At 33.1% G+C, this 27,936-nt stretch overlaps 2 protein-coding genes across 6 annotated transcripts; one reads left to right on the top strand and one right to left on the bottom strand.

The window, feature by feature from the left end:
- Positions 1 to 11: 11 nt before the first annotated feature.
- LOC18104301 (putative methylesterase 14, chloroplastic) lies at positions 12 to 4,141 on the top strand. Its single transcript, XM_006376059.3, has 5 exons — positions 12 to 548; positions 1,780 to 2,019; positions 2,123 to 2,266; positions 3,196 to 3,330; positions 3,634 to 4,141. Exons 1-5 carry the CDS (start codon positions 300 to 302, stop codon positions 3,904 to 3,906), a joined length of 1,041 nt encoding a protein of 346 aa, XP_006376121.2. The 5' UTR covers positions 12 to 299; the 3' UTR covers positions 3,907 to 4,141.
- A 7,209-nt stretch (positions 4,142 to 11,350) lies between these two features.
- Positions 11,351 to 20,012, bottom strand: LOC18104304 (uncharacterized). 5 transcript variants are annotated; one of them, XM_024582968.2, is made up of 15 exons: positions 19,765 to 20,010; positions 19,576 to 19,661; positions 18,697 to 18,851; positions 17,842 to 17,906; positions 17,542 to 17,721; positions 17,395 to 17,446; positions 16,215 to 16,460; positions 15,985 to 16,118; positions 15,326 to 15,500; positions 15,120 to 15,179; positions 14,769 to 15,035; positions 13,517 to 13,775; positions 13,224 to 13,429; positions 12,972 to 13,022; positions 11,351 to 12,204 (listed from the first exon to the last, which is right to left on the bottom strand). In XM_024582968.2, exons 1-15 carry the CDS (start codon positions 19,833 to 19,835, stop codon positions 11,914 to 11,916), a joined length of 2,298 nt encoding a protein of 765 aa, XP_024438736.2. In that variant the 5' UTR covers positions 19,836 to 20,010; the 3' UTR covers positions 11,351 to 11,913. The 5 variants fall into 5 exon arrangements, with proteins under 5 accessions (XP_024438736.2, XP_024438737.2, XP_024438735.2 ...); XM_024582969.2 differs by having other exon boundaries at positions 11,351 to 12,114; positions 14,769 to 15,179; positions 19,765 to 20,012; XM_024582967.2 differs by having other exon boundaries at positions 14,769 to 15,179; positions 19,765 to 20,011.
- Positions 20,013 to 27,936: the final 7,924 nt, after the last annotated feature.

Genomic DNA, 27,936 nt, shown 5'->3' with positions numbered 1-27,936 from the left:
ACGATAATAGCAAAACATTTCAGCTGAAGTTTTACACTAGTTTTTGTTTTTTAGGGCATTTATAGCCAACTTCTCCTTCACCTCTATCCCACCTACTCTTCCTCTCAAATATTCCATTAAAAAACAAATTCATTAAAGAATTTCTCTGCTGTGGTAGAGAAGACTATCATTTCTTTATCTTTTTCTTTTTTTGCAGGAAAACATGCTACTTTCCATGAAAATTTCTTGACCCTCTCTGGCTTTCTGTCAAAACTACCTCCAAAGATTTCTGGATTGTTAAAAAACGAGGTTTTGCAATCATGGGTAATTTAATTTGCATGACAAAGAAGGACACTAGAGATAATAATCATGGATCAAAAAGCAAGAGAATGGGTAGGTCTCAAAGGAAGTTGTTGGCAGAGGAGGAGTTCTTGCATAGACAAGCTCTTTCTATGGCACTACAACAGCACCAATTGTCTCAGAGATTTGATGGATCCATGTCCAGGAGGATTGGTTCAACTAGCTCTAGAAGAAGAAATCTCTCTGATCCTTTCTCTAATGGCAAACAGGTTGCTCACTTGCTCTTTGTAAAGACTCTTGTTTGATACTTTTGCTTTTACTTTGTTTCCTTTTCTTCATGTTAAACTGGTGAGTTAATTATTGTTCCTTACATGATTGGATCTAATATGGAAAGTAGATGGTGTAAACATGATTAATTATGGGCACAGTTGAGAAAAAGGTCCCCCAATCATGAGTGCAAGCAACCTTGTCAACAGTCAAGTTTCATGAATGCATTTGTTTAAAAAGACGAAGGGGAAAAGGGATTCTTTTACTTTTGTTTGTTTGATTGATTTCTTTAAAAGTGCATCCGGAAAAGTATGTTTAGTTAATTCCCTGCGCTCTTCAAGGCCAATAAGGAACCAAAAGAGGATTCGACTTTTTCATTTTTTAATAGTTAATGCTAGCTGGGGCTACTGTGTTTTTTTTCTAGTCCACTCTTAGTTACTAAGAGTACAGAATCTTGAACCAGTTAACTATGATCTAAAGCTCTAGTATATCTATTGGGAATGGACTAGACTGTGCAACTTACGCTAATAGGATTAAATGAGATTCTAAATGAATCCGAGTAGTTGGGAAGTTAAGAACTGTAACTTTTAGTTACTAAAGTGAAGCATAAGATATGATAAATGCATAAGCTATGGAAAGAAGCGAAAATTAACGAGGAAATGTATCAATTTCTGAATGTTGTTGTTACAGTTAAGGTCCTTCTGAAAAATTATCGTCACGGCTCCATGTTGTTGTTATCATCACGGCTCCAACATAGAAAAACCTGTCGTGCAGCTTGTGCTTGCACCTGGAGAATTCCTTATTCTGTAAGGAAGGTAAATGAGTTTTTTCCAGGAAAAAAAGGGGATAAAAAGCTGAGTTCTTGTTGATTAGGGTTAAAATTCAACTGCCTAGCTTAAATTATCTTCTATTGTGTGTTCAAGACAAAAATAAGCTTAACTGTGGTGTACTGTTTTTATTGAAACATAAAAAAATTCTATGCAATGCATTTTATAATTCCCAGTACAACATCTGAAATCTATTTTGATGATCCATAAAGTGTTCTCCACAGTTTTTTGCAATTAGCTTTTCTTTTAGCTTCTGTTTGTTATTTCCTCATAAGCAATGTGTCAGATAAATAGCATTCTGATCTGTCATAGTTATTGACCGTCACTGGTGGTCTTCTTATTTTCTTTTCAACTTAACAGGGTGCTGTCAGATAAGTTCTTAATTGTGTTGTAAATTTTTTCCTAGGCACCAGACTTTCTGGAGAATATAAGGTTAAATAAGTTTGTTCTGGTGCATGGAGAAGGTTTTGGAGCATGGTGTTGGTACAAAACTATTGCTTTGTTGGAGGAAGCAGGATTGGTTCCTATTGCCATAGATCTAACAGGATCTGGTATTGATCTGGCAGATACAAACAGTGTCACAACATTGGCAGAGTACTCAAAACCATTGATTAGTTATTTAGAAAACTTGCCTGAGGATGAACAGGTAAGTGATAGGCATCTTATCCCCGTCATTCCTATTTACCTTCCATGTACTTTGCCAGTCTGTTCTTTCCTATATTTTTTTATGTAATACTATTCATGTGCAGGTTATTTTGGTTGGCCATAGTACTGGAGGTGCATGTGTCTCTTATGCACTTGAGCATTGCCCCCAAAAGATCTCGAAAGCTATTTTTCTCTGTGCTACAATGGTGTCTGATGGTCAGAGGCCTTTTGATGTGTTTGCTGAAGAGGTATAGCATCAAAGCTTACTTGCTTAGTCTATGTGAAAATCTATTAAGCTCAATTAAATGCTGGTCCAATTAATAAATCATGATGGTTTGCTACCATGCTTGTCATTGATGAGTCTTGAACTTACTGAGACAAATAGTAATTCTGCCATGCTACTCATGGATTTTGAAGGAGATGGGTTAATCAGAGTTCAATCTTTTTAATAATTGAATGTGAAAAATGAATCTGAATGGGTTCAAATCATTGTATTTGTCTGCAGCTAGAAGAGAAAAAACTATATAGAATCAAGAAAGCCAATTGAAATTTGGCTTCATCCTCGGGTCCTAAGGCCAAAACTGTAAAGCTACCTTTGTTACTGAACTGTTGACTATTCAGGTTTGTTACCCTTACTATGGAAGAGAAAGTTCGGAGATCTTTCATCATTTATGCTTTGTATGCATTTTTGTGGGGTTAGATGTCATACCCTATGGATTTGCATGCGTCCTCTATTTTGTGATGACCAAGATTCTTACATCTGAAACTTAAACTGCAGTTTGACACTATGTTATCTAGCTACCTTTTATCTATCTTAAGTGTCTTATGTGAAGATCCCATCTCAGATAGGAAGCTTCCTAATCTGCTCCTTGAAACTATTACTCAAACCTGACAATTCCAGACTAGTTAAAGGATGGGATTGCACACTCTAATCAGTTCCTAACAGAGCTAAGAGCTTCTATAAAAGGCCTGGAATTGTTGTTCTTGTCCCACTGGAATGCGGTTACGAAAAGGAAAATTGTGACAAAACCTTTTACTTTCTAGCTATCCCAAGACCATTACAGTTGCACCAAGCAATGACACTTTTTTTATATATATTAAAAAAATGATTCTTTTGAACACTTTTTGTTGCTTTCGATTCTGAGTTGGATCTAATAACTATAGAATTTTATTGCAGCTTGGATCTACAGAACGTTTTATGCAAGAATCACAGTTTCTGATTCATGGAAATGGTAAAGACAAGCCTCCTACAGGATTTATGTTTGAGAAACAGCAAATGAAAGGTTTATATTTCAATCAATCACCAACAAAGGTATGTTACAAATCAATCCAATCATATTGCCATTGTTTCTATAATCATCCAGCCACTTTTGCAATGTATTTTATGGAAATCCATTCTGATACCTTGACACAAATAAATATGGGAAATAGTTCTCAACATTGTATGGCATCCATCTGGCCAACGTTTCCAGCTACTTTGGTTTATAACAAGTTGCTCCTTGTTGAGTGGAAGCTTACCATAGTCTGCAAAGAACTTGAATTGTCTCTGCTCTCACTACAATATGTCCATTGCTAGAGCAAGTCAAATTCAATGAGGAATATTGGTTACTTTCAGGATGTTGCGTTGGCCATGGTTTCAATGAGACCCATTCCGCTTGGTCCCGTCATGGAGAAGCTATCATTGTCCCCTGAAAAATATGGAACTGGCCGGCGGTTCTTCATTCAGACACTGGACGATCATGCTCTTTCACCAGATGTCCAAGAAAAGCTAGTGAGGGATAGTCCACCAGAAAGAGTCTTCAAGATTAAAGGAAGTGATCACTGCCCATTCTTTTCAAAGCCTCAGTCCCTTCATAAAATATTGTTGGAAATTGCTCGAATTCCATAGATTATATTTCAGAAAATTGAGTTCCAAGCCTTTTACAATGTGAAGGTCCAGTATAGTAGGTAACACTTGGGCCATATGCCTACTGTTATTTATCTCCTTTTCAGGTATGTTTACAGGAAGGTAAATTTATCAACTTTTTTCTTAGACAAATCTCAGTATCATTTATTTATTATGACTGAAAGGAAGAGGGTTCCTCTTCATATTTTTTGAAGGCTGATTATGGTCATTTTTACTAGTTTGTGAAGGAATTTGGTTTGATCCTCTGTTTGCTCTTTTGCTGGTGGATAAATAAAAAATAAACAAAATAAATAAATAAATAAATAAATAAAGAGTGGACATAACAATAGTTTCCCTCAGAACTAATAGTATAAGCTAGATAGTATGTCCACTCTATGTAGTGAGGTCATTTTCAAAATTTATTTGTATTTAATTATATAGTAATTAAAATATATATTCTTATAGATCTGAAACGAAATTATGGAGAAAAGAATGTATTTTTCAATCAATTTTTTTAATTTATGTATTTTTGTTTTGTTTTGAAGAAAGCATGTTTTATTTATTTATTAATGCCCTAGTTTTTTCAATAAAAAACACAATTAAAATAAATATTTATAAGAATTCAAATTATTTATATTGAGTAGAAAACAAAAGTGTTTCTTTAGTCAAAATTCAAAAACCCCCTTTTATTATTCATGTTTTGTTTTTACAAAAATATATTATTTTACTACTAGCATTATTTTTTAAATAAAAACTTATTATAATATGAAAAACAAGTTATAATAAAAAAAACAAAAACAAATGAATAAATAAATAATTTAAAAAAGTTATATAAAAAATCTATATTAAATAAATAATTTATTCTTATTGAATATTCAGAATTTTCTTTATTCATAATTACCATAAAAGCTCAATAAAAAAAAAAAAAGAAGAGAAAAATGAAGGGCCAAGAGAATCAAATATAGACACACTTGGCTTTTTTTAAAAAGTCAAAATACACCAAGACTTGAAAGGTGAAGCCCACACACCTACCATTAGCAAAAAATGCATTTAGGCTTTAAAGGAAAACATTGGATGACATGTCGTTTGTCTAAGTCATCCTTTACAACAATTTCAAAGGTGGTAATTTATTATTATTTGTTATTACTAGAAAATTAGGGTTTAAGTTTTTTAGCCTACAAAATCTAAATTGACTTATTTTTACCTATAAACACAAAAAAATCTTTCATAAACACATTTTCATTAGTACAACTCATATCAAATTAAGTCAAAATAAATTTTTTATATTTTTTTTATGTGATTAAAAGCTCAAACTATCTTTATTGAAATTTTTTTTTATGATGAATAAAGTGACATCAAGATTAGAATTTTTGGTAGTAGAATATGGCCAATCAAGAGTTTTCTCTCTCCTTCCTCCATTTTCAGGGACTAAAAAGTGATAGAAATAAAGTTTCATTACCAAGTTGTAAGTGCTGAAATTACAAGGACCAAAGTGTGAAATAGTCTCATTAACTACTTTAATAAACCGTGCAATGAATATGAGCACAGAGTAAAGCGTTAACGTTAATTTTCTTTGATTCCATCTGTTGTCAAGTGATGGTAACCAAGACTTGGATGAATGCCTGGGAAGACCTGATGGAGAAGAAAATAGATCGTAACCTTTCTTACCATCAAAACCCTCATAGCGGCTTGAGTATTGCTCCAAGATCAGCGGCGAGAAGCTTTTCTATTAAATCTTACGTTCATATTTATAATTGTAAAGCACAACCAAGTAAAAATGTTCAATTATGTTCTGCAAGTTGAAATCAGCATAAGCATCTGACAATAACCAGGCAGCATTCTTTCTGGCATCCCAGAGCCCGATTGTTGGAAACTGAGGCTCAAAGCAATCAGCTAGGACTCTGTTGTAGCGTGCTTGCAGTTGCAGCAGAAGACAATGAGCACCAAACCAAGATTAGCCCTGAACCTTGCATAGCTGCTTGAATAGCAGAGCAACCACAAGCTGCAGTCTACAGATCAAGGCAGGTGCCAGTATCCAGCCTAACTCATAATCTCTCCAAACAATGAATACATGGAACTGGTAGTTACCATGTAGTGTGCAGCACGCATTGAAATCATGTGGTTCCTTTAGGCAGGAAGTGCTTCTGAACATGTATCCGAGATTGAATCGTCTGATAGAAAGAATTCCAGCCTCATACAGTAACTGCAAACTCCAATAAGGTGTATAGGACTTTGCAATGAACTGTAACATGCTATAAAGGGCTAAAGCCTGTTCCAGGGGATGCAAATGGCAATTCTAGATTACCTGAAAAGTGAGCAATCAGTTTTAATCAAAGGAATCTAAGGTGGACATTACATATCAAGTTATTCAAATGGTAATACAACTCACTGCAACTTATCAAACGTTAAAAACACACACACACACACACACACACACACAATCCCTCGCAAGCTAACTTAAGAAAAAACATTCAGAATACTTTAGAATACTAACAGTGTCTTCTGAGATACACATGGAAATAGAGATCACAATTGCATGAACCATGCAGACTGTTTCATAGTTCCAGTCCAGTAGTCTTGACTGACTACTGGGAACTTTGTATATCAGGGCATTGGTTGTGGGTAGTATCTACATCTGCAGCAACTCAACAAATGTGCATCGCCAGACAACATCAGCGCTTTTGAAATATAATCACCACCACTTTTTTTGAATCTGTAATGCCAATACTTATCATCATTACAAATAAAAATAAATGTTAAGACTATATCTTCCCAGCATTTCGTTTTTTCCTTTCTGAGAGAGTACGTGAAAGTGTCCTCATGTAGAAACTGGAAATACAAAAGGTATATCTTCTTTCATCATTAGTTTTCGACATTTAGCTAGGTGAACAATTTCATTGAACAGTTCAATGCTGTCAAGGCTCTATCTATTCAATAAACTTTCTTGTGCATGTTGTTCAGAGTTCCTCTTTGATTTTCAATAAAAAACTAACAGGTATCTTCTGTATGATAGCTAAAAATGAAACATAAAAATGGTATTCATGAAGTGGATATAGATATAAGCTTACCAGATTTATCCTGATGAGTGATTTTAACAACCTTAGGACTTCTGAACCCATACGTGTTTCTGCAAACCCAAATACATAAATATTCCACCTCTAGATTAGTCAACTCTAAATATCCAGGTTTTGAAATTTCTTCAGGGCCCAGGCAGTTGTTGAAGGAAGAATACTTTTTTATCAGCCTCTCACTAGCTTCATGCCTCTGATACTGTTTAGCAGCAGTAGAAGCAGAACTTCCAACATTAGATGCGAGGCTCAACTGCTGCAACATGCCCTCAGTTTCCTGGGCAATAAAATGCATTATTGCTAGCATCAGGAAAGATGAGACTACATTTTTTATTCAGTCCATCAGAATCGTAGTTTTCAAAAAAAAAAAAAAAAGGAAGTCCATCAGAATCGTCCATGCTGAGTGGTTTGGGTGCGTGCGCGAGCGTGTACATGAGAGCATGGGCATAAGTCACAAGAAGAAAACGAAGATCGTAAATGAATCAACAAAAGAGAAGAGAAAAGTATTTAAAAGATTCCCTTTTCATTTAAAAAGCAGATTTTTTTTTTCCTTTCCGGACTCAGCACCCAGAGAAATTTTAGAAACAGCACCTTCAACTCCAGAAACTGCATATAGAAAACACATACACACTACAGATCCTGAAATTTCTTTCAGACAACAAAGGGCTATATCATTTCCCAGGCAACTTGCTTGAAACAAAGTATCTTGTTTCCTAATAGATTGCGTTCTTTCTTTATTTCCCCTGTCCATTTATTGTTTACAATAAAAGCCAAATCTAATTGTTCACAGGACAAGTTTTATGGAAACGCCATCCCTGATGGGAATAAAAAGAATACTGTTCTTAAGAATTTGGTAAATCACTTAATCCCCCCCTTCCCCCCCTTTTTCAAAATTTTTTATTATATATTTAGCAAAAAAAATTAAAATATTACTCATATTAAACTCAATAGAGACCATAACTTGAGTCGCGTGTTTGACATAATTTTTAAAGAAAGGTTTCATGTTTAATGTTTTTTAAAGCATGAGGTTTATTTTCAACTAATCTTTGTGATATGTTTCATGTTTGTTTTTGTATGATTGATTTGTTCTGATTTATTTTTTACGAGATTATTACGATTCCATGACCTATGTCATCGTAGCGGAGCAAGAATTATGCCATCCACCTGCAATAACAGAGGAGATAATATGAAGTTGCAGAAGAATTATGCCATCTTGACTTAAACTTCAAGATAATTTATTCATTCAGTGTGAAAGCCAACAACTAATCATGCTATCAATCAGTTAACTGCAGACTAAATCATGACAGAAAAACAAGGTACAACAAGCACATTTAATTCCTAACACTGATAACGTTTGCTTGAAACAGATTGTGGCTATAATTCTGGAAAAAACCTTCTTCGTAGCAGAGCCTCGTTTGGTACTACTTGAACCAGAATTGGTCGGAGATGCTGACCCAGCTCTTTTCCCACCCTTAACAACAGCCGAACCCTACAGCTGCCATGGATGTAGAGTTTGTTATGATAACATTGATATAAACCTAAGAGGAAATGGAGATGATTAAGAAAATCGCATTCTATCACTTTCCTTGTAATTTAAGATATCCTGAAATAACAAATTTCACTTCCTTTGAGCATTTATGATCATTACTAGCAGTTGATAGTCAAAACTTAAAATAATAATTTCAAGCTTGCTAGTATCTCCTTAGATGGATAGAATCTTTCACAGATGGATGCATTTATTCATAGTTAGAAGGGAAGATATTGATCATAAGATGTCGTCCAAATTTGAGTCGCATTTCTTATGCAAGGCTTGGTAAGAATATCTGAAAAATGCCTTCCATTTCAGGCTTTATGTAGTTATACTGTAGACGATTTGCAGAATCATCTGATTTTACTAAATAGAAAGAAAGTAGAAGAAAGTACATTTAAAATGCACCTTGTTTCCACCCTTATCAGCTCGTTTCTGACGAACAAATTCCATCAAGGGTGTAGAAATAGAAATAGGAGTTTCTTTTGTAGCCTCTGAGAGCTCTTTAAGCACAAATTTCTTAAGCAAATAAATCCTCGTTGTTAACCAATAGTTAAAGAAATGGAACATTTGGCCACATTTAAAGAAAGCGAGCATTCTCACTGACCAGATTCCTCTGCATCTTGGATTTCAGCACAAGGAAGATTCCGCGCAGGTTTAGCAATAAGTTTGAGGAACTCCAGATAATCAGGATCTGGTTTTAGAGAGAATTATAATTATAATTAACCATAAAAACTCAAGTTGTTTGTATTTTTTTTAATTTTATTCTTCAATATAATTTGAGTGAGAGTTAAATTTTATAATTTATTTCGATTTACTTTTTATAGTGTTATCTCGGATCTATGATCCGGGTCGCGGATTTGACAGGTTAACCTGGATCGATCCAATATGCTTCCATCTTCATATTAAAAAAAAAAGTCATCTAGAAACTTTTTTGGTCAAACTATATTTTTATCAGTCATCTAGATCGTATTTGAACTCGTCAAGTTGATCGGGTCATATTAAATCAACTTTCACATGGTTTAATTTTTTTTCTACTGGAAAACATGTTAGCAATACCTGGAAATATTTTTATGTTAAAAAAATTAATTCGACCCTCAGTATAGCGCAGACCAATGATTTCGTTTAATTTATTTTTCTTTAATTTCATCATTTAACATTGACTTAATTGAAAATTGAGTTTTATATTTATTTTGATTTACTTTTTATGTAGTTATCTCAATCACATAACTCAGGTTGCAGATTTGACAGATTAACTTAGGTTGACTCAAATTGTTTGTATTTTGGTCTTTGTTTTAATTGAATTATTTTTCAATTTCATCATTCAATATTAAGTTGATTAAAAAGGGTGTTTCATTTTCATGATTTGATTCGATTTGTTTTTTATTGGGTTATTCTAGTTCTGTGATTTGGATCGTAGATTTAACAAGTTGACCTGGATCAATCCAATATATTGTCTTTTCAATATTATTCTTTTATATATATATATATATATATATATATATATATATATATATATATATTCTTGATTTTTTTTAATCAAACTATGATTTTAATAATTGTTTGAGTTGTTTTTGGTCTAATTCAGTCAATCAGATCACATCAAATCAATTCTTAAACTATTCAAATTTATTTTTACTAAAAAACAATATAGTAGCAACACTTGAATATATTTTTATATTAAAAAATTCAATCTACAAATTACATGATAATCATCTAGTACACATTAAAAATAGTTGAGTGATAATCATTAATTGAAATGTGTCGTTATATTTGATAATTGTTTTGGCGGCTTTTTATTGAAATACAGATTACGTGTCTTTGTTTATAAAAATGGGATGATGAGAGCACGAAAATAAATTTGATTATTTTTTGTTCCTTCTTCTCTTTTGCTATTTTTTTTTTAATATTTGATGTCTTCTAGAATGATTATTTTCTATAAATAGAATAAATTGTTTGATTTATGATTCTCATATTATTATTTTATTTTTTTTAATATATTTTCCATGAAAAAAAAGTCATGTTTATTTTCGCATTTCAAAAGCATTTTTTTAAAAAAAATTATTTTTTTATTTTCTTCAAATTAATATATTTTTGGTACTTTTAGATCATTTTGATGTGCTGATATCAAAAATAATTTTAAAAAAATAAAAAAAATTATTTTAATATATTTTTAAGTGAAAAGCATTTTGAAAAATAACGACAATCACTTTGCCTGTTTGGAGTGTGGTTGTGGTTGCTTTTCAAATAACTTTTCGTGCCACACTGCATCAAAATAATATTTTTTTTTATTTTTTTTAAATTATTTTTGACATCAGCACATCAAAATAATTTGAAAACACTAAAAACATATTAATTTAAAGTAAATAAAAAAATTTTAAATTTTTTTAAAAACACTTTTGAAATACAGAAACAAACAATTAGCCTCGATTGAGATTGAGTTTTGTGTATCAGACCGATCAAAAAATTAAAAAAAACTAAAAAAAAATTAATTTTTATGATTGAGTTCTTTATATAAATAGGTTGTAGAACTCAACCACAAAAGTTAAAATATAAAGTGTTTGGCTATGCAAATCAATCATATGTTTTTTTGTATAATAAAGTGCAGTATTTCTGGTATGAAAAAAGAAAAAAAGAAAACTGGACTGAAGCAAAGAATGAAAACCCTATACACCCGACGTAGTACAACGCCATGCATTTCTCTCGTTTTACACTGTTGGATGTCTGCGAAGATGGCTGGCAAGAAGACCTTTGAAAAGAGGGCATGCCATCTCCAGATTTTATTTCTTGCTATCTCCTTGCGAGAACAGAGGACTCGAATTGACATGGACAGATGTTTAACAGCAAGTAGTAACAAAATAAATCGAACTGCATTAAAGATATACCCATTCATCACCATTTCCTTGACCTGCTTACAAAAATAATCCTCCTATCTGGTAGAGATTGCATCTATAAATGCCTAAGCATGTCCTTAGGGATCTATCTAGCCATGAAAGCAAGTGCTTCCATTGCCCAGCTAACTTGGTTTAACCTAGAAAAATAATTACACTTTTATTCTTCAAAACTTCAGTGCAAGTTTACTGGTAAGCTTTGTGCAGCTTGAGATCCCAACCGATGACCGGCCGCCTCTTGCATATCACACAAAAATCGTGGGCCTGCTGGCATGTGTCAGAAACAATATTTACATACCATGTCTTTCTTCAAGTGGAAATAGCCTCAGGCCAATACTTCACAGCAACCAACAACTCTGGCATCTGCCCAGCCCAGATGAAAGGACATGGCCTTTTCTTGGACATCACGTCGCCAACACCTGGCCACTTTTTCATCCCTGTTGCCCAGAAATAAGGGAGCAACTGCCAGCCAAAGACTGGCTAGAAAAGTTGAAGTGGAAAGGACGTCAGTTTTTTGTGCCGGTTAACAGAACAGTTCCTGGAAAGACCACATTATGAACTTTGCAAAAACATCAGACTCCAAAAACTCAATATGAGCAGCCCGCCCAATGATTGTGTTCAAATTCCTGCCATAGGCAGAGGTATCAAAGTTTACATCACAGCGCAAGAACAGTCGATGCTCAGATGTTGGTGCTCGCAACTGATCCAAGCAATTATTCAGCATCTGCAGAAACAGCCTACCCTTTTTTGAGTGGTCCATGGAAGCAGCATGGCACAGTTCAATTCTGGCAGAATGATACGGTACATAACCATCCTGAGAAAATGGTAATAAACTAGTCTTTCATCACAACTACCATATGTTAAATTGATATCATACACAAAATGGAGTTTCAAGGTATATTTAAAGCAACTAATACTGTAGAGTGTAGATAAGATTTTGAATGCAGAGGCAAACTTAATGAAGACTGAAGTATGAACCTATGACTCTGATGACACTGTTATTTCAAGAAATAGCCTGTCGACAGGTATGTTTGGGTCGTGCAGAGTCGAGAAAATTCCATTCCTTGTTCAATGCTGTTGCCTTTTGCCAATAACAAAGATTGCAATTCTAAAAGAAATGTGATATTTTGTTGAAATGGAATAAATCACTCCCTTTCTGTAGTATTAGGACTGTTAAATGTAAGTACAATTTCAAATAAAATTAAAAGTGATTAATTTGGAATTGGCAAACCAAACAAGGCCTAAGAATTCTTCACACGGAGCCTGTGCTTTCATTTCCTTTTAACACAAGTCAAATATGTGCTTTCATAGTTATTTCAAACATCTAAGAAATCCAATGTATCTTTCAGTGTTTTTGTTTCTTTCATCCTCAAGCATACATTTAGCCCTTCATACTGCAAAAGAAGACCAATTCATGGTGCCCCTTATTTCCAATTGACCAGTAAATAGATCCCCATTGCAAACAGATTTTAGTGTAAGAACATTTATATATCATGTGCCTATTGTTAGCAAACAAAAGAGAAATGGCTAAACAATTGGAGACCTTCAAGAAGTTTTCTTTTGAGGCATAGCATGACATACCTGGGGTGAAGATAGCAGTACTATATGCCTGAAATTCTCCAATGTCTTCCGCTGAAAGAACAAAATAAACAGTTTTAGAACTCAGTCAAGAAGTAGAAGTCAGCATCTGCTATGATTTCACACACAGAGGCTGCTTGAAGAAATGCAAGTTGTTATTTTTCAGATCCTAATCATCACTTCTTTTTCTTATTCTTTTTATAGTGTAATCTCTCTCTATAATCAATCAAAGAAACAAAATAAGATTCTTAGTACCTCACAGAGTTTGTACAAGAAAGTGTTTTGTAGATTTGGGTCATCTGTGAACATAAGCTGATGAATGCACCGCGTTCCCTTAAGTTTTTTCAAAAGCCACATCCCAGAGTTAAACAAAGAGTTTGAGCTGTAGAGATACCCCAAATGTGGCCCAGATATAGAAACATATGTGTGAAGGTATCTTAGGTATGGTTCCATTATGCTCTCTGTGGCAATACAAATACAAAGCAAGTGTCAAATTACAGATTAATAGAAAAGTATGGCATGACATTGCATTGCATTGATTATATTACCTGCTAATGCTGTTCTTATGATGATATTTCCAAGAGAATGCCCAACAAAGCTAAGCTTGATATCCCTTAAGAAACCAGATCTTGAAACTCTATCCATTTTCTTTTTAAGGAAAGAGATCACTTCCTGTGCCAGCCTTAGTCCCATTTCTCTGAAGTCTCCAGATGTTTTGTCTTCATTTGCCTCTGACATTAGGAACTCCATCTTGGGGTCTATCAAAAGCCACTGATTGCGAACAAGGCGTAAATCCAGATGGTGTCCCTGGTGTGTTGTAGGTGTGACAAACAAAATTAAGCCAATTTATGCATAAAACTAGAACACAGTTCACAAGAGGAATAGAATAGACTTCATTACAGATTGTCCAGGAGCACAGGACAATCAATTGCAAAAACAATGAACGATATAAGATAAAATTTGTTACCCAGTATCTGAATAATATAGAATTCACTTCAAGAACAGCTTGGTTTTTGGTTTCAGAAGGTTACAAATATGTGGATGAAACAGACTCAAACAATCAAATAATTCATGCATGAAACTATAAACCAATAAATTCATGGTAACAGATTCAAATCCTTATGAGAAAAAGATAATCTATTTATAAAGTTTAATCTACAAAAACAATTTTCATCCCATGGTTCCCAATTATCTGAAGGGAAGAAGTGAATCAAATTGTTAGAAATGAACCCAGGCTAAATTTACACTTTCAGATGATGGAAGCCAAGCCATTACTTAATAGTCTAGGTCAAGCATTTAAAATAAAAGTAAAAAGCTCAAGTTTTGGAAATTTTAAATATTTGCCTCGGCTAAAAACTCAATTGACCAATCAAAGGCACTTTTTTATGGTGCCAACAAAAAAGAAGCATTAACTGTACAAAGAAAGGAAGATTCGACCCGAACACACAATCAAAATTCCATAACAATTGCATCCCATTTATCACCTCTATTATGCCAACATCAAAACTCTCTTTTGGAGAATTTATTCAAATACCTGATAAACAAAAAAATTAAGGAAATTCATTCTAAAGAAACAATTTGAAGGTGCAAGCTGCAAAGCGTTAAACTAGTTAATTAGCAATGAAGCAGCTCCTTAGGTGTAGCAAGGATAGAAACAAAATTCAATCAGCAAGTGATAAAAAAACAGGTTTTCAATTATTTGGTAAATGGTGTAAAATCAATTAAAGCACAAGTTTGTACATTGGATTGTAAAGTAGCTAGCTACATGGGTTGGGGGGAAGGACAAAGAGCGAGCCTTGCCTGAAACCCATGCACAAAGATGACAGCCTTCAATTCACGACCATTTTTTGGTAGCACACCGCCAGATTGCTTCTTACCAGCTTCAGCTTCAGCTTCGGCGCCAGGTCCACCGTGCAAGCTATGTGAATCTACCAGTTCCAAATTTCTAAAGTAAGAATTTTCACTGAGAGTACGCCGTGGAGCATTAGCTACACGTTCCACGATCATGATAGGAATTCGTAGTGGATCCCCAAATATGTACATGTCTTGAATTGACCGATTATTAATCTGCATGGAAACAATACCAACCCTGTGTAACACCAAAGAACAAGACGACTGTAACAAATCATTCAAAGTGGGAGTAATACTCACCCTCATTTGGGCAATACTTCGCCGATGAAGGTCAGCACGTGTAGCTGCACTCTGGGCAGGCTGTGTAGAACAGAAAATAAAAATTGTGACTTGGAGACTATGGAATTAAAAAAATAATGGTGTTTATTACTGAAAGTCAAAAAAAGACTAATAGTCTATAGAAGAGAAAAAAAACAGGAAACGAGCAGAAAAATAAAAACATTTACATTCAACACACTTGAAGATCTTCTATGGCCATGATAGAAGGAATCATCAGTTCCACTGCTTATGTACTGATGAGGCATATCGACCTTAGAGTACACCATCCATATTGACCACTCAGCTCGTCGATCTTTAGTCCACACATCACGCAGAAACTCCAGTATTGTTATTTTGTTTGCCCTGGAATGAAGCAAAAAGGTCAGTAGTTAAAAAAGTGCAGATAAAGTTAATGAATCTGAATCAACCAATCATTTTACTAAATGCAACCAACAATAAGCATAAATCAAATCCCTTATAAAGGAAGACCGATAGGTTATCATAAAAATTTAAGAAATCACACCAAAAATAAGAATCACGGTAGTTGCAAGCTTGTCCATCATAAATTTCACAAATTTCATCATAGGAATATACTATCCATTTTAAAAGCACACCAAAAATCAGTGTCTTCACTGTTCTTCAACAAGCAAACTGTACTGTCAGTATTGAAGCATTTAAGAAAATGCAAGGGATGAAGTACTTTTTTTGGTTAAATAGCTACGGTCAGTTGTGATGTACCTAAAAGAAAGGTCACGTCAACAACTTGCTAAATGAATCATATCCTTACTTGGAAGAGGAAAATATAAAAAATTCTAACTCAATGTGTCAATTTGGTGGAAAAGCAAACCTGTGGAACTGCAAAAAAATCTTCCATAAATACGATAGTTGAGCACCCAACGAATGAAAAATGTTTACAACAACAGCCTTCGTTGAAATGTGGGGCAAATTATCACTTTGAAAATCTGCAGTGCCATTTGCTTTCTTTCCAAGAAGAGACAAAAATATTAAGTAAATAAGAAAGCACTCAAACTGATAGTAAAATCAAAATTTGTTAACTATAAAAATTATAGGAAGGACCTCAAGACCATTATGTGGCTTTCCTTGTCCTGAAACTTCACCATCTGCAGTACCCAGATTTTCTTGCATGATAGAATCAAACATCCTCATATCATCCATATTGGAAATAAAATCAGATAAATCAATAGCATGTCCAATGCCTTTGCTGATTTTTTGTAGCTCTTCAAGCAATGCATCACGGGAAACCAACAATGCTTTAACAAGCATGATCTTTTTTGTATCTAAAGAAGCCACTTCACCTAATGCCTGGCCAATCACAAAATTAAAATTTCAATCCATGAAAATATCACAAAAGCTGAATAAAGCTAAAGAACAGGCTCCTCCATACTGGATAACTGCATGTTTCAAATCTAAACATGTGATTGCATCTTCAAACCTTTGGGCTTCAGCCACGCAGAACTTTTAACTTTCTTAAGCTGTATTTTCTTTAAAGCAGAAGTTTTAGAATTTTTCTCTTCAATCATCTTTTGCAGGAAAAAGACTAAACTTAAAAGGAAAAACATGTGTTACATGCTTACAAGTTGCATAATGGTTAACTATCATTTAAGCATCCATTGAGCACCGCTTGTTTCTAGGGGTGTTTCTTATTTGGGTGAATCTAGATGTTTCCTTCTCGTTGCACTTGGGAAGGAATGAACTTGTAAAAAGATCTACAATATCTCACAAAATGCAATTTCTGGATACCTTTGGAAAAAGGAATCGAAGAATACTTTGTCGATGGCAGATAAAGAATTATGAAGTTATTCTAACACATTTCATTATTGAAGCAATTTGGGAGCTCCTATTAGTATTTTTTTAACAAAAACCTAAGGAGTGACAGAAAGCTCTACTCCAAAGTTGAACAGGAAGTTGTCACAGCCAACCCACTCAACCAATTGCTTTTCTGGACAGTACACCAGTTCTAATTAGTAGGACTAAACCCAGGCTAAAGTAAACTGCAAGTTTTGCAGAAAACAGTATGCAAATTTGCACATATGCACATGCATGTATGAACAAAAGTAGTGCATTCACTCAAATATACAGATGCTTGTGCAAAAGTGTTGCAGCAAGTAAATACCGTCATCATAAATCAGATGAAGCAACATCTAGCAATTTAAACAATAAGATAATGCATGAAGGCACAAAGCTAAGTAGAGTGGATAAGAGCATGCAAAAGATTATCCATTGTGTAAGAGCATACTTGGCTGATTCCATCACTAATTTTGCCAGCAACATCTTGACCATAAGAACCACTGCAAGATACAACTCATCAAGTTATATTAGGCAACAAGAGTCAAAATGTGATCATGACCGGGTTGCTTAATTAGATGCCGGAAGTGTGACAAACCTGGGTACCTTCATGAAAGAACCAGCTGTCATTAGACTGGTGTGCACGCTTGCATCAACTAACACATAATGAAATGCATCAAAGTGTACAGGGCAATATGAATGCAATCCCAGAAGAGCTTTAGGAGGAATTCGAAATTCATGGACCGAAACAGAAGAAGCATTCGGATAAGCCATAACCCTGCACAGTGTGCCTATCAATCAGTAGAATATCTTAATTTAATCCAAAAACATTGAGTGGGTAAGATAAAACAACAAATCATTTTATTCAAGAATCAAATAACAAAATCCCTCAACTTACATGTTCTCTGTTATGGGAGCTTGCATAAGCTCAAATTTCAAAATAACAGCAGAGGTGGATGGACCCTGCAAATTGTACACCATATCAGTTTGAAGACCATAAACATCAGCATCAGTAAATTTTAAGCTGGCATGTACAGCACCAAAATTGTAATAAACATATGCAGTGAAGATATTAATGTATTTTCATTAAATCCCAGGTTAAAGGAGTGGTGATGTTTTGAAGAATCAGAAGGAAATAATATTTTTCACCCCTTTTCTGGAACAGCTGATGAAAGTTTTTTGCAAGCAGTTCCTCAATCTTGTTAGTTTTAAGAAATGCAACATTCCAATTCTTTCTGATACAGACAAGTAATCCATGGGTTTTTAAGCCCTGTGATCTCCAATGACCTTCTCAGGAAAGCCACAAGAAAGAAAGGGCAATGATTTCAAAAGACAGAGTGCTAGTCATCATGAAAGCAATGATGCAATATCATAATGTAGGTGGTGGAGTTTTGACATGTACATAGAAGAAACTTTCACAGGAACGATTCTCTGTCACCAGGCCTCTTCATATTGGATGCAGACCAGCTATATATACCAACCTTGATAGGCGGTATCAAAAACACTAAGCAGAGCAGGAGACCATACATAAAGATACTATATTCTGTTATATTATAGTAAATCCTGTTTTCTAGAGCTCTTTGTTTGTCTTCGAGTTGGTTTCACTTCCCTTGACTCAGGCAACATTCAGCTGCATTTTCTACTCTAATTGTAACTATATGAGTTAAGAAGGAAAGCTTATTGTATAAGGCACGTGAGCTTCACGCTCACACACATACTGAGAGATGGAGAGAGAGAGAGGAGTATAGATTACCTCATTTTCACCGAGAGGTAGAGTGAACGAGATCATGATAGATAAACGAATATCTTGTCTTGCATATTTAATCCGAAAAGGCTGTGTCAAGAAACTATTATCTGTATCATCAATCTTCCATATCCCATATATGTTTTCACCACCCAGATCAGGAGCTGTGGCTCAAGTAAATATCATTTCTTTCTTAGCTCATACCATAAACAATGAGCACAGAAAAAACTCACAAAAGCTAATTGCATCTCTAAGCAAGAACAATAAGAACACCAAAGCATATAAAATATGAAAACAAATGACTGTTACATAGACATCCTAAGAAGCTCCTTCTCAAAGTCACTAAATTTGCCCAAATAAACAAGTTTTGTATATTATTGCTCTGTTTATTTTTGCGTTTCAAAAACATTTTAAAAAAATTTAAATTTTTTTTATTTTTTTCTTTATTTTAAATTAATAGTTTTTATATTTTAGATTATTTTAATTCACTAATATTAAAAATAATTTTTAAAAATATTATTTTAAAACATTCACAAATAAAAAAAAAACTTTAAAAAACAACCTCAGGTTTTCATACACCCATGTCAATACATTATGAATGAGAATTGTGGTTGATCAACCAGCAATATAGCAAAAGTTCACACCTTTTTTCTCTAAGTGAAATATTCTATAAATATGGGGAAAAACCCAAAACCCAGAGACACAAAAACAGGGAAATTATGAGTTTATTGAGGTTTGTAACGTGCACAAGAATTGTGGTTGATTAGCAAGAAATGTAGCAAAAGTCCCCACCTTTTTTTGTGACAGGCAAACTTTTTTATACCTACAAAGAAAACCTAGAAACAGAAACGAAGAAAATAGCAGCATGAAGAGTTGAATAAGCTTTACCTTCATATTGAACAACCCTTGCAGGGGTTGCTAAAGACGTATACCCTCTATCTTCCCATCTCATGCTGATCTTTATTTGATACCATCTAAACACCCAAAAAATAAAAGACAGCCCAGAAGAGAGGTTTTTTAAAAAGGAAAAAGAAATATAAGAACATGATTGAGAAGAAATGGAGAGAGCATTATTACCCTTGTTGGAAAAGGTCGAGGTTGTGAAACCTGTGAATGCAAACAGCAATTTCTTGCACAGTTTCAAACATGGCAAATCAAGACAAACAGACTGTTTTCTTTGGCCTCAGCTTATTTAAGATTTAAACCAATTGCAGAGCATTGCTTCTTTTAAGACGAAGAAGAATGTACCATTCCCTTTCTTTGTTTTGTTTTGGTTTTGTTTGTTTGCTGTCCCTGTTTGTATATGTTTTTTTTCTTAAAATCAACTTCCAAAAATGGATCCAAGATGATAATGATAGCATTTTCAAATTCCGAAGAAAAGTACGGATCAATTATTAATTCGAATAACCTAAAGGATATCAATGACTAATACGAAAAAATAAATATATATTAATATTTTAAAAAGATATTCTTTAAATATTTTTTAAAAATTTCAATAATTTTATTTAATAATAAAATAAAAAGTGAATGAGAAATTGATAGTGTCATACAAAAAAAAATGAAAAACATTGGAATCTTAATTACTAGCCAATCAAACATTGAAAAGTTGAATGGAAAAATAAATCATTTAAAAAAATAACTTGAGTCGGCATATTAAATTCATGACTCAATCGTCCCAGATAACCTGTATAAAATAATTAAAAAAACAATGAAGATCAACTATCAAATAAACTAAATGATAAAAGGAAAAAATAAAAAATAATAATAATTTAAGAAAAACATAAAAAAATTAAAAAACAACATATAAAAGAACTGGTGACCTTTTAAAAGACATTAAAAAATTAAGTAAACTCGCTTTTAATTGACTAACTTGAGACTTAAAATTTGAGATTAGAATAACCTCATAAAAAACAAAAAAAATTAACGATGTTCAAGATCTAATAATCTAATGTTGAAAGATGAAATTGAAAGAAAAATCAATTTTAAAAAAAATCTAAAAAAATATTGAAGTTAAATTGGGCTAATATTTAAAACTAGTGACTCGGGTCATGAGACCGAGATTATCCTATAGAAGGAAAACAAGAGAAAATCATGAAAAAAAATTTAATCGTCCAAAATTTAAAAAAAAAATAGTAAACAAAAGATTGAGAACCAAATTGGATACAAAAATTAAGTTAAATTAAATATTAAGGGACAAAATTAAAAATAAAATAAATCAACAAAATGATAAATAAATAAAGTGATCAAATGAATGGAGACCAAATTAGATACGAGAATTAAATGAAATAAAATATTGAAAGAAGAAATTGAAAAAAAAATTAAAAAAACATTAAAAGAAAAACAAGTAATAATAAGAAAAATGAAGACCAAAATTAATACAAATACAAACTAACAACATACATTTAACTTTTGGAAGGGCTAGCGAGAAATCTGAGGCAATGAGAGAGAAAAGATGGAGGAAAAGAAAAAAGTCTATTAAAGCTTGTCGCACCTATGCGGCGTTGCGACAATCATCCTCCTAGATCGGGAAAAGGTCGAGAAATGGTTTGGGAGGAAATGATAAGAAATTCTTGTCATTTATCAGTAGAAAGAGGGAAAGGGAGTTGCCACTTAGTATTTTGATCACTAGGGATCCTAACTGGTATCAGAGTCTGGGAAAAGGAATTAATTGCGTAAAGGAAAGGTATTAGCACTCTAACTGGTTTAGAGAATTTTTGAATTTCTTGAAATTTTAGCGGAAAGCAGATACTTCGATATTGGATCAGTATCTTACAGTATAAGTTCACAATCTCAATATGAAGTATAAAATTAAGAAAAACATGCGAGGTACCCACAAATAAATTCAAAATGGTCCATGAATAAGGGAATTTTCTGAGGTTTTTTAAGGACATGTTTGGCTGAATAGTTTAAAACCAAATGAAAGATATAAGGGTGTGTCTGTCAAACACACCCTTAGCCTAGGGGCTGGGCTGCTTGGGCCTAAAATCCAAACTCAGTCTAGATAGTTGGGCTTGTCGAAGGCCCAACAAAACCTTAATTTTTTTTAGAGGTAAGGCTGGACCCAGCCCAGTCGTGTAGGCTGGGCTGTAGGTCCAACCCAAAAACACCTACCTAGTTACTGGGTTAAGCCAATAATCAGGTTAATTATTTGGCTTGCTGCAGAACGTGAATTAATTCACGTTCTGCATGCAAGTGAGGCAAAGAAGATGACTTGCAGAAAGGAGAAGAAGGTTACATGGAACGAGGAGGCGTTGGTTACTAATGTTGGCAGTAGCTCGCGGTGGTGTTATTGCGGTGGCGACTGGGAGAAATGACAGTGCTTCCAGGTGCTATTTTGAAGCTAGCAGAGTGAGAGAGGGTTGTATGGCTCACGCTTTCAAAAAAAAATGAAGGAGAGAAGCTAGTTTTCTAGCTAAGGTTGTATGCCTTTTTCTTTTCTTTTCTTTTTTTGTTTTCCTTTTTTTTACTCTCTTCTTTTTTTTCTTTTTTGTTTCCTCATTCCCCTATTTTTTTCTTCACCACCTCTCTTCCTAGTGAAATGGGGTATTTATACAGACAAAGGGGAGCTTAGACCACCCTATCCCTGTCCAAAGCACGCCGAAGGGTAGGGTGTATGGGCGGCCACTTTGCAACCACTCGAGGGCCGCCCAAAAGACATGTTTCTCTGCTCCTTTTCGGGCATATTGGTAGGCCATGAAAGGGGCGTAAGTTGTGTTGTGGTGTGGGGACATGAGGAAAGAGAGAGAAAAAGAGAGAGTTTTGAAGCACGCTATAAGGGAGGGCGGAAAAACCCTCATCCCCTGACTATAAAACCAATCTAGAGGAAGAAGATGGTACACAATACCATCAAAAAACATCGTTTTGTTCTTTCTTTTTTATATAATAATAACCAAAACGACGTCGTGTCACACAGAACATGTCATTTCATTTAAATGAAACGATGCCATTTTGGCATTTTAAAAAAAAATTAGCATTTAGAAATCCCTATCTCTAAATTAGTCCTTAATTTTTAATTTAATCAATCAAGTCCTTGATTGAGGTTTTGATTTTAAGAATCAATTTAATTTCATTCCTTCCAAGCTCAAATATCAGTTCTAAAGTTTGCCGCCTTTTTCAATTTGGTTCTTAGTTTTGAATTTGTGCATTTTGACACTCAGTTGATCAACAAACTTTCAATTTCTTCAATTTGACCCTGATTCGATCAATTTCAGCTCCTACATTCATGATTGTTTTTTAATTTGGTCCTTAGTTTTGGATTTCTTCAATTAAGTCCCAATTGTCCATCAAACTTCAATATTTATGCAATTAAGCCCCTGATTTGATCAAATTAACTCTTACCAATTGCAGTTCGACACTTAAACTTTAATTTCTTCTAATTAAAACCTAAATTGACTTTAAAAATCAATTTTTCATGCAATTACACCCTCCATAAATTCAATTAAACCTTTAACAAAATGTAATTGAGTCCTCAAATATCCAATTTTGAATTTCTCTTCCTCAAATTAAATTTTTTTGCCAATAAAGCCTTCATCAGTAAAAAATACGTTGTTCAATTTCAATCTTTGTATTTTTTTTATCCTCCTCAACCAATCTTTGGCTATTTTCTAGGCATTCTGGTATCCTCTTCCCACTTATATATTTTTTGGTTTTCTTCGAATAATTTTTTTATTTTTTTTTTGTATTTTCTCTTTTTCCTTTTTTTTGTGGGGACCCCAAAAATTGTGTAACAACAAAGCTCAACCATTGTTCCACTATGAACACGCGTTTGACCACTGAGGAAAGGATGGTGCGACGCCTTCAACGCCATCATAGATGGTGGAGTTCGGCTGCTAAGAAGAGTCGCATACATTACCTAAAGAGTGTTAATGCCTCCTACTCGTTGTACGCACCAACTACTTTTATAAAAATAGTTTCATTACTTTTAAAAACCTAGATGAACCTACTTTAGCTGGTGAATGGGTCTTGATAGAACTAAAATCAAGAAGTTGAGTAATTTGGTCATATCTTTTATCAATCAGTACAACCTGAATATAGAAGTAGCCCCTGGAATAACCTTATAAAATATAGAGAAAAGAGCTAATAAAATTATTAAAGAATATGTTCAAAGATGGCAATGAATCCTCATTCAAGTTAATCCTTATTTATTTAAAAATGAAATTATCTCCTTCTTTATGAACACTTTTAATGCTTTTTATTTTAGACATATAATTTGCAATACTTCAAAGCAATTCTTGGATATAATGGTCATCGCTAAAAGAGTCAAATGAGCTCTAAAGAAAAGAAAAATCAAAGATATGAGGGCAACACCTACAATTATTAAAGAGAATATGATCCAAAGATTCTATGAGTCAATGACATTTGAGAAAATAGCATAGAAACTTGATCACATCATCCAAATATTTTTCATCATCAAACACCTCAAATTACATCCAATAGTATACCTATTTTAACCTTGTAAAATGCTATATTCTACCATAAAATTCAACACATTCACCATCCTTATTTTAGCATGAGCATCATACTTCTAGAACACATAATATCCAAGTTGTAAAAGAAAATTCTATGAACAATCATCTTCTTTTTTAGTTCCTCTTGTTAACATTTATCAATACCTTATGAAAGCTCATCAAATAGTACTTTTACCACTCAAAACTTTTTAACCATTTTTTTCTAAATGTTATAATAAAAATACTAAATATAAGTATCTTGCAGAAGCTGTGAGTCATTTCATAAACCATTGTCAAGGGTTTAAGAAGTTTATCAACAATTTGATTTAGTATGGATGGTTGTCGTGTAAAGAAAAAATGGTGAGTATATTGAGCTAGTTGAAAAGGAAAATCAGGGTATGATTTTATCTTAATGATAAGCAAATTAAGAAGTTGATTAAATAAAAGAAAAATAGGTAAAATCAAGAAGTTCAAAGTGGCTTTTAATAAAATGAATGAAGATATCATAGCTATCAGGAAATAAAAGCCTAAACTTTTCCAAATATGGTCTCCCTATATGTTCAAAACTTTATTGTTTTGGGACTATATCACATCTTTTAAATTGTGCTCTTTTCTTTTATGTTCAATTATTGTTTTCAAATTAAGAAATGCTATTTTGGCATTTTCATCTATGATTGAGTAAATATAATAATGAATCCATTCAAAGTCTCTTAAAATTAGTCAAGTCCTAAGATATGCCATGTAAATGCTAGAAGGAATCTTTCTTTTATGAATCCTAAGATATCATTTTCCAATCCTAATACACATTAAATGGAAAAATCTTGTTATCTTTATATTTTGAAGCCCAAAATGAGTTGTCCTCTCCCAATAAACATAAAAGAGTAAAGTTTTGCTAATCTCTCATTTAACCCTAAAATTACCTTTTTTGCAATAAACTTTAAGAAAGAAAAATCTTGCTTAAAATAATAATGTTATACCCAAAATAATATCAAATGTTTGGTGACTTAAATAATGATAAATAGTAAGTATTCACGTAATGGTTCAACTTGTCCCACCACTTTTTCCCTCAGAATAATCTCATTGTTTCCTTAATTAATAATAATTCTTAAATAAGGTTAAGATTTATCAATATGAGCATATTTAGTTTTGAGATGAATAAGGATCATATTTGGTATCCTTTTCATACATAAAAATATATCCCTTGTTGTTCCTTTTTTAGCCTTAAATATTTATTAGATAATAATTCATTCTAGGATCACCCCTCATTCTAGGGCATGTTTTAGAATTTCTTAGTCAATGAAATTCTCCAAATAGAAAGAAATGAGAAAAAAGATGAAAAAGTTAAAAAGTGTTAAAAAAAAAGCAATAAAATGACCACAAGTAAAAACAAATGTGAAAAAAAAGGAGAAAAGCTTTGAAAACATTCTTGATGATAATACAAAGCCTGATATTGAAGATAAAATTCAATGACAAAGCATGATAATCAAGATTATAGTGCGATTAGTTGTTAAAATGTCAAAATTAATACGACAAGCCTAAAAGATATCCACATATAATAACTAATCATGTTTTTAAGCTCTTAAACATCATTTAAGCCTCTCTTTCTCTCTCACACACCTCATTCTTTTATAGACTTGAGCTGTAGACCACATTACATGTTTTAAAAAGCCTTTTTGATAAAAAAAAAAAAAAAAACTTGTATATAATGATATTTGCCAGTCTCTAAAAATAAAAGAAATATATTTTTCAAGCAAAATCATGACATGTTTGTGTGCATCATTCTTTATGACATTAATAAATGGGAAATCAATATAACTTAAGCAAAATGCTTCTTTTTTTAAAAGCCAAATCTCACTTTTAAAATCTTAGTTTTTTTTCTTTTTCATAATAGCCTTTCATTTGTCATAGATGTAGCATGTACGTGGCGTCATGATGAACATCCTCCTGGGCCTAAATCTTGGTTGTGAAAGGGTGGAAAGAACAAAAAATTCTTGTTTTTTATAAAAAAAAGGATTGAAGTCATCGCCTAGTATTTTGGTCACTAAGAACCCTAACTGATCTCAAAATCTGGATAAAGAGACTGGTTGTGTATGGGGAGGACGTATCACCCCTAGTGCACCTTACCTAAGGTAAACTGCATTGTTTATTTGTCTGATATAAAGTAAGATATTGTTGTGTTTTCTAATTGTTGGTATTTCTAATGGGTAAAGTCGATCCACCCAATAGAATGGGCCTAAATTTATAAATCAAACCTAGCCATTCTAAAGTTAAAACATATTTTTTGCATCTTTAATACCTGAAATATGTCTTACATTTAAGTTCATAATTCTTGATATTGAAACAAATAAAATAATTTTTTTGAAATGTAGGCCAAGTTCTCATGGATTTTGAGTTTTTTTTTCAAAATTATTTTGGCAAAGAGGTTTTTTACAAATTGGTATGGTCCAAATATTTTGAATAGAGCCATGAAATCAGTCATGAGGGTTAATTTTATGAGTTTCAAAGGAGTTGCCTCTTAGCATTTTGCATGGCACACCTTAGGGTTTGATCATTTCTACCATTACATTTATCCAATCATGAACAAGAATATAATGCCAAGTTATTACTATCACAAAAAAAAAAAATTGATTTCAAAACAACTAAGAGATAGAAAAGATATGTTTCACTAAAAAGATGAGATGCAATCCCTAAACAAAAATGCAGAATAACAAAGTTCCATAACAAAATGATTGAAAATGTAACACCTTTCTTAGATTAGCTTCCCTAATAATATGTCTTATCAGCGTTTAGCTAAAGATGATCCAGTGACAATGTAATATATGACATTATCTTTCACAAACCTAACTTATCCCTTGCTTATAAGCTTACAAACTTGATATTATGAATTTTTTATTAAGTAGCCAAGGATCCCATTAGGATATTCACATTTCTCATTTGGACTATAACACATCAAGAATAATAGTTGTATAGGATATGATGAAATTAGGGTAATACACTCAGTGTTTAGAAGATATTGATGAACATCTTTGAATGGCAAAGGTATATCAGGTTTGACAAAAGTGCATGAGTAGTTGGTGATGTGAAAATAGGCAAATGTCCAAGATGGATGAATGAGATGCTAAGATATGGAATGATTTTGATATATATTTCCTTAATGGAATCCTTTTTTTATTCATCATCTATCATAGCATTGAATCTTATTATCAGATTCCTGATCCTTTCCACTTTCAAGCCTTACTCAACTCTTTCTGTAACAGTCATCATCTTTATGAATAAGTTGATAAGTTACTGATCAAGTAACCAAAGCATTTAAAATGTAATGAAGGTGATAATGAGTACTTTTTCAGCTATAAATGAGTGAATTAGCTATTTTGTGTGACCTTAGAACATATTCTCTAACCGACTCATCCATATTCTATGAAAGTTAGATCTAGTTGTAGCCTTTTTAAAGCGATGCTTAAATTTTTTTAAAAGACGCTTATCATATTTCAAAGCCAATCAATCTTTCATACCAATGAAAAATCAAAAAGCTCAAATTGTTCTTGGCATTTTCTTCTTGGATGATATTCAAGCTAAAAAAAAAATAAGGATGTTTGATATACCTGGTTTGCAGCAACTTACAATGAATTTTGAGGCAAGACAACATAAATCTATGATGAGCTCGGGGTGTTGAGGCTAAAATTTACAAACTTTAATTAACCAGATAAGCATCCTGAACTCTCTTATGAGAAAGGAATATGGAGGGAAAAAGAGGCATGAGATTTTCATTATTGACTTTCATTAATGAGGGCCTCCTTTCAAA

This window comes from Populus trichocarpa, chromosome 13, assembly GCF_000002775.5.
Source record: "Populus trichocarpa isolate Nisqually-1 chromosome 13, P.trichocarpa_v4.1, whole genome shotgun sequence".
Taxonomy (NCBI): Eukaryota; Viridiplantae; Streptophyta; class Magnoliopsida; order Malpighiales; family Salicaceae; genus Populus; species Populus trichocarpa.
Note: the sequence above shows the minus strand (reverse complement) of the source record. Positions and strands in the feature narration are given on the sequence as shown.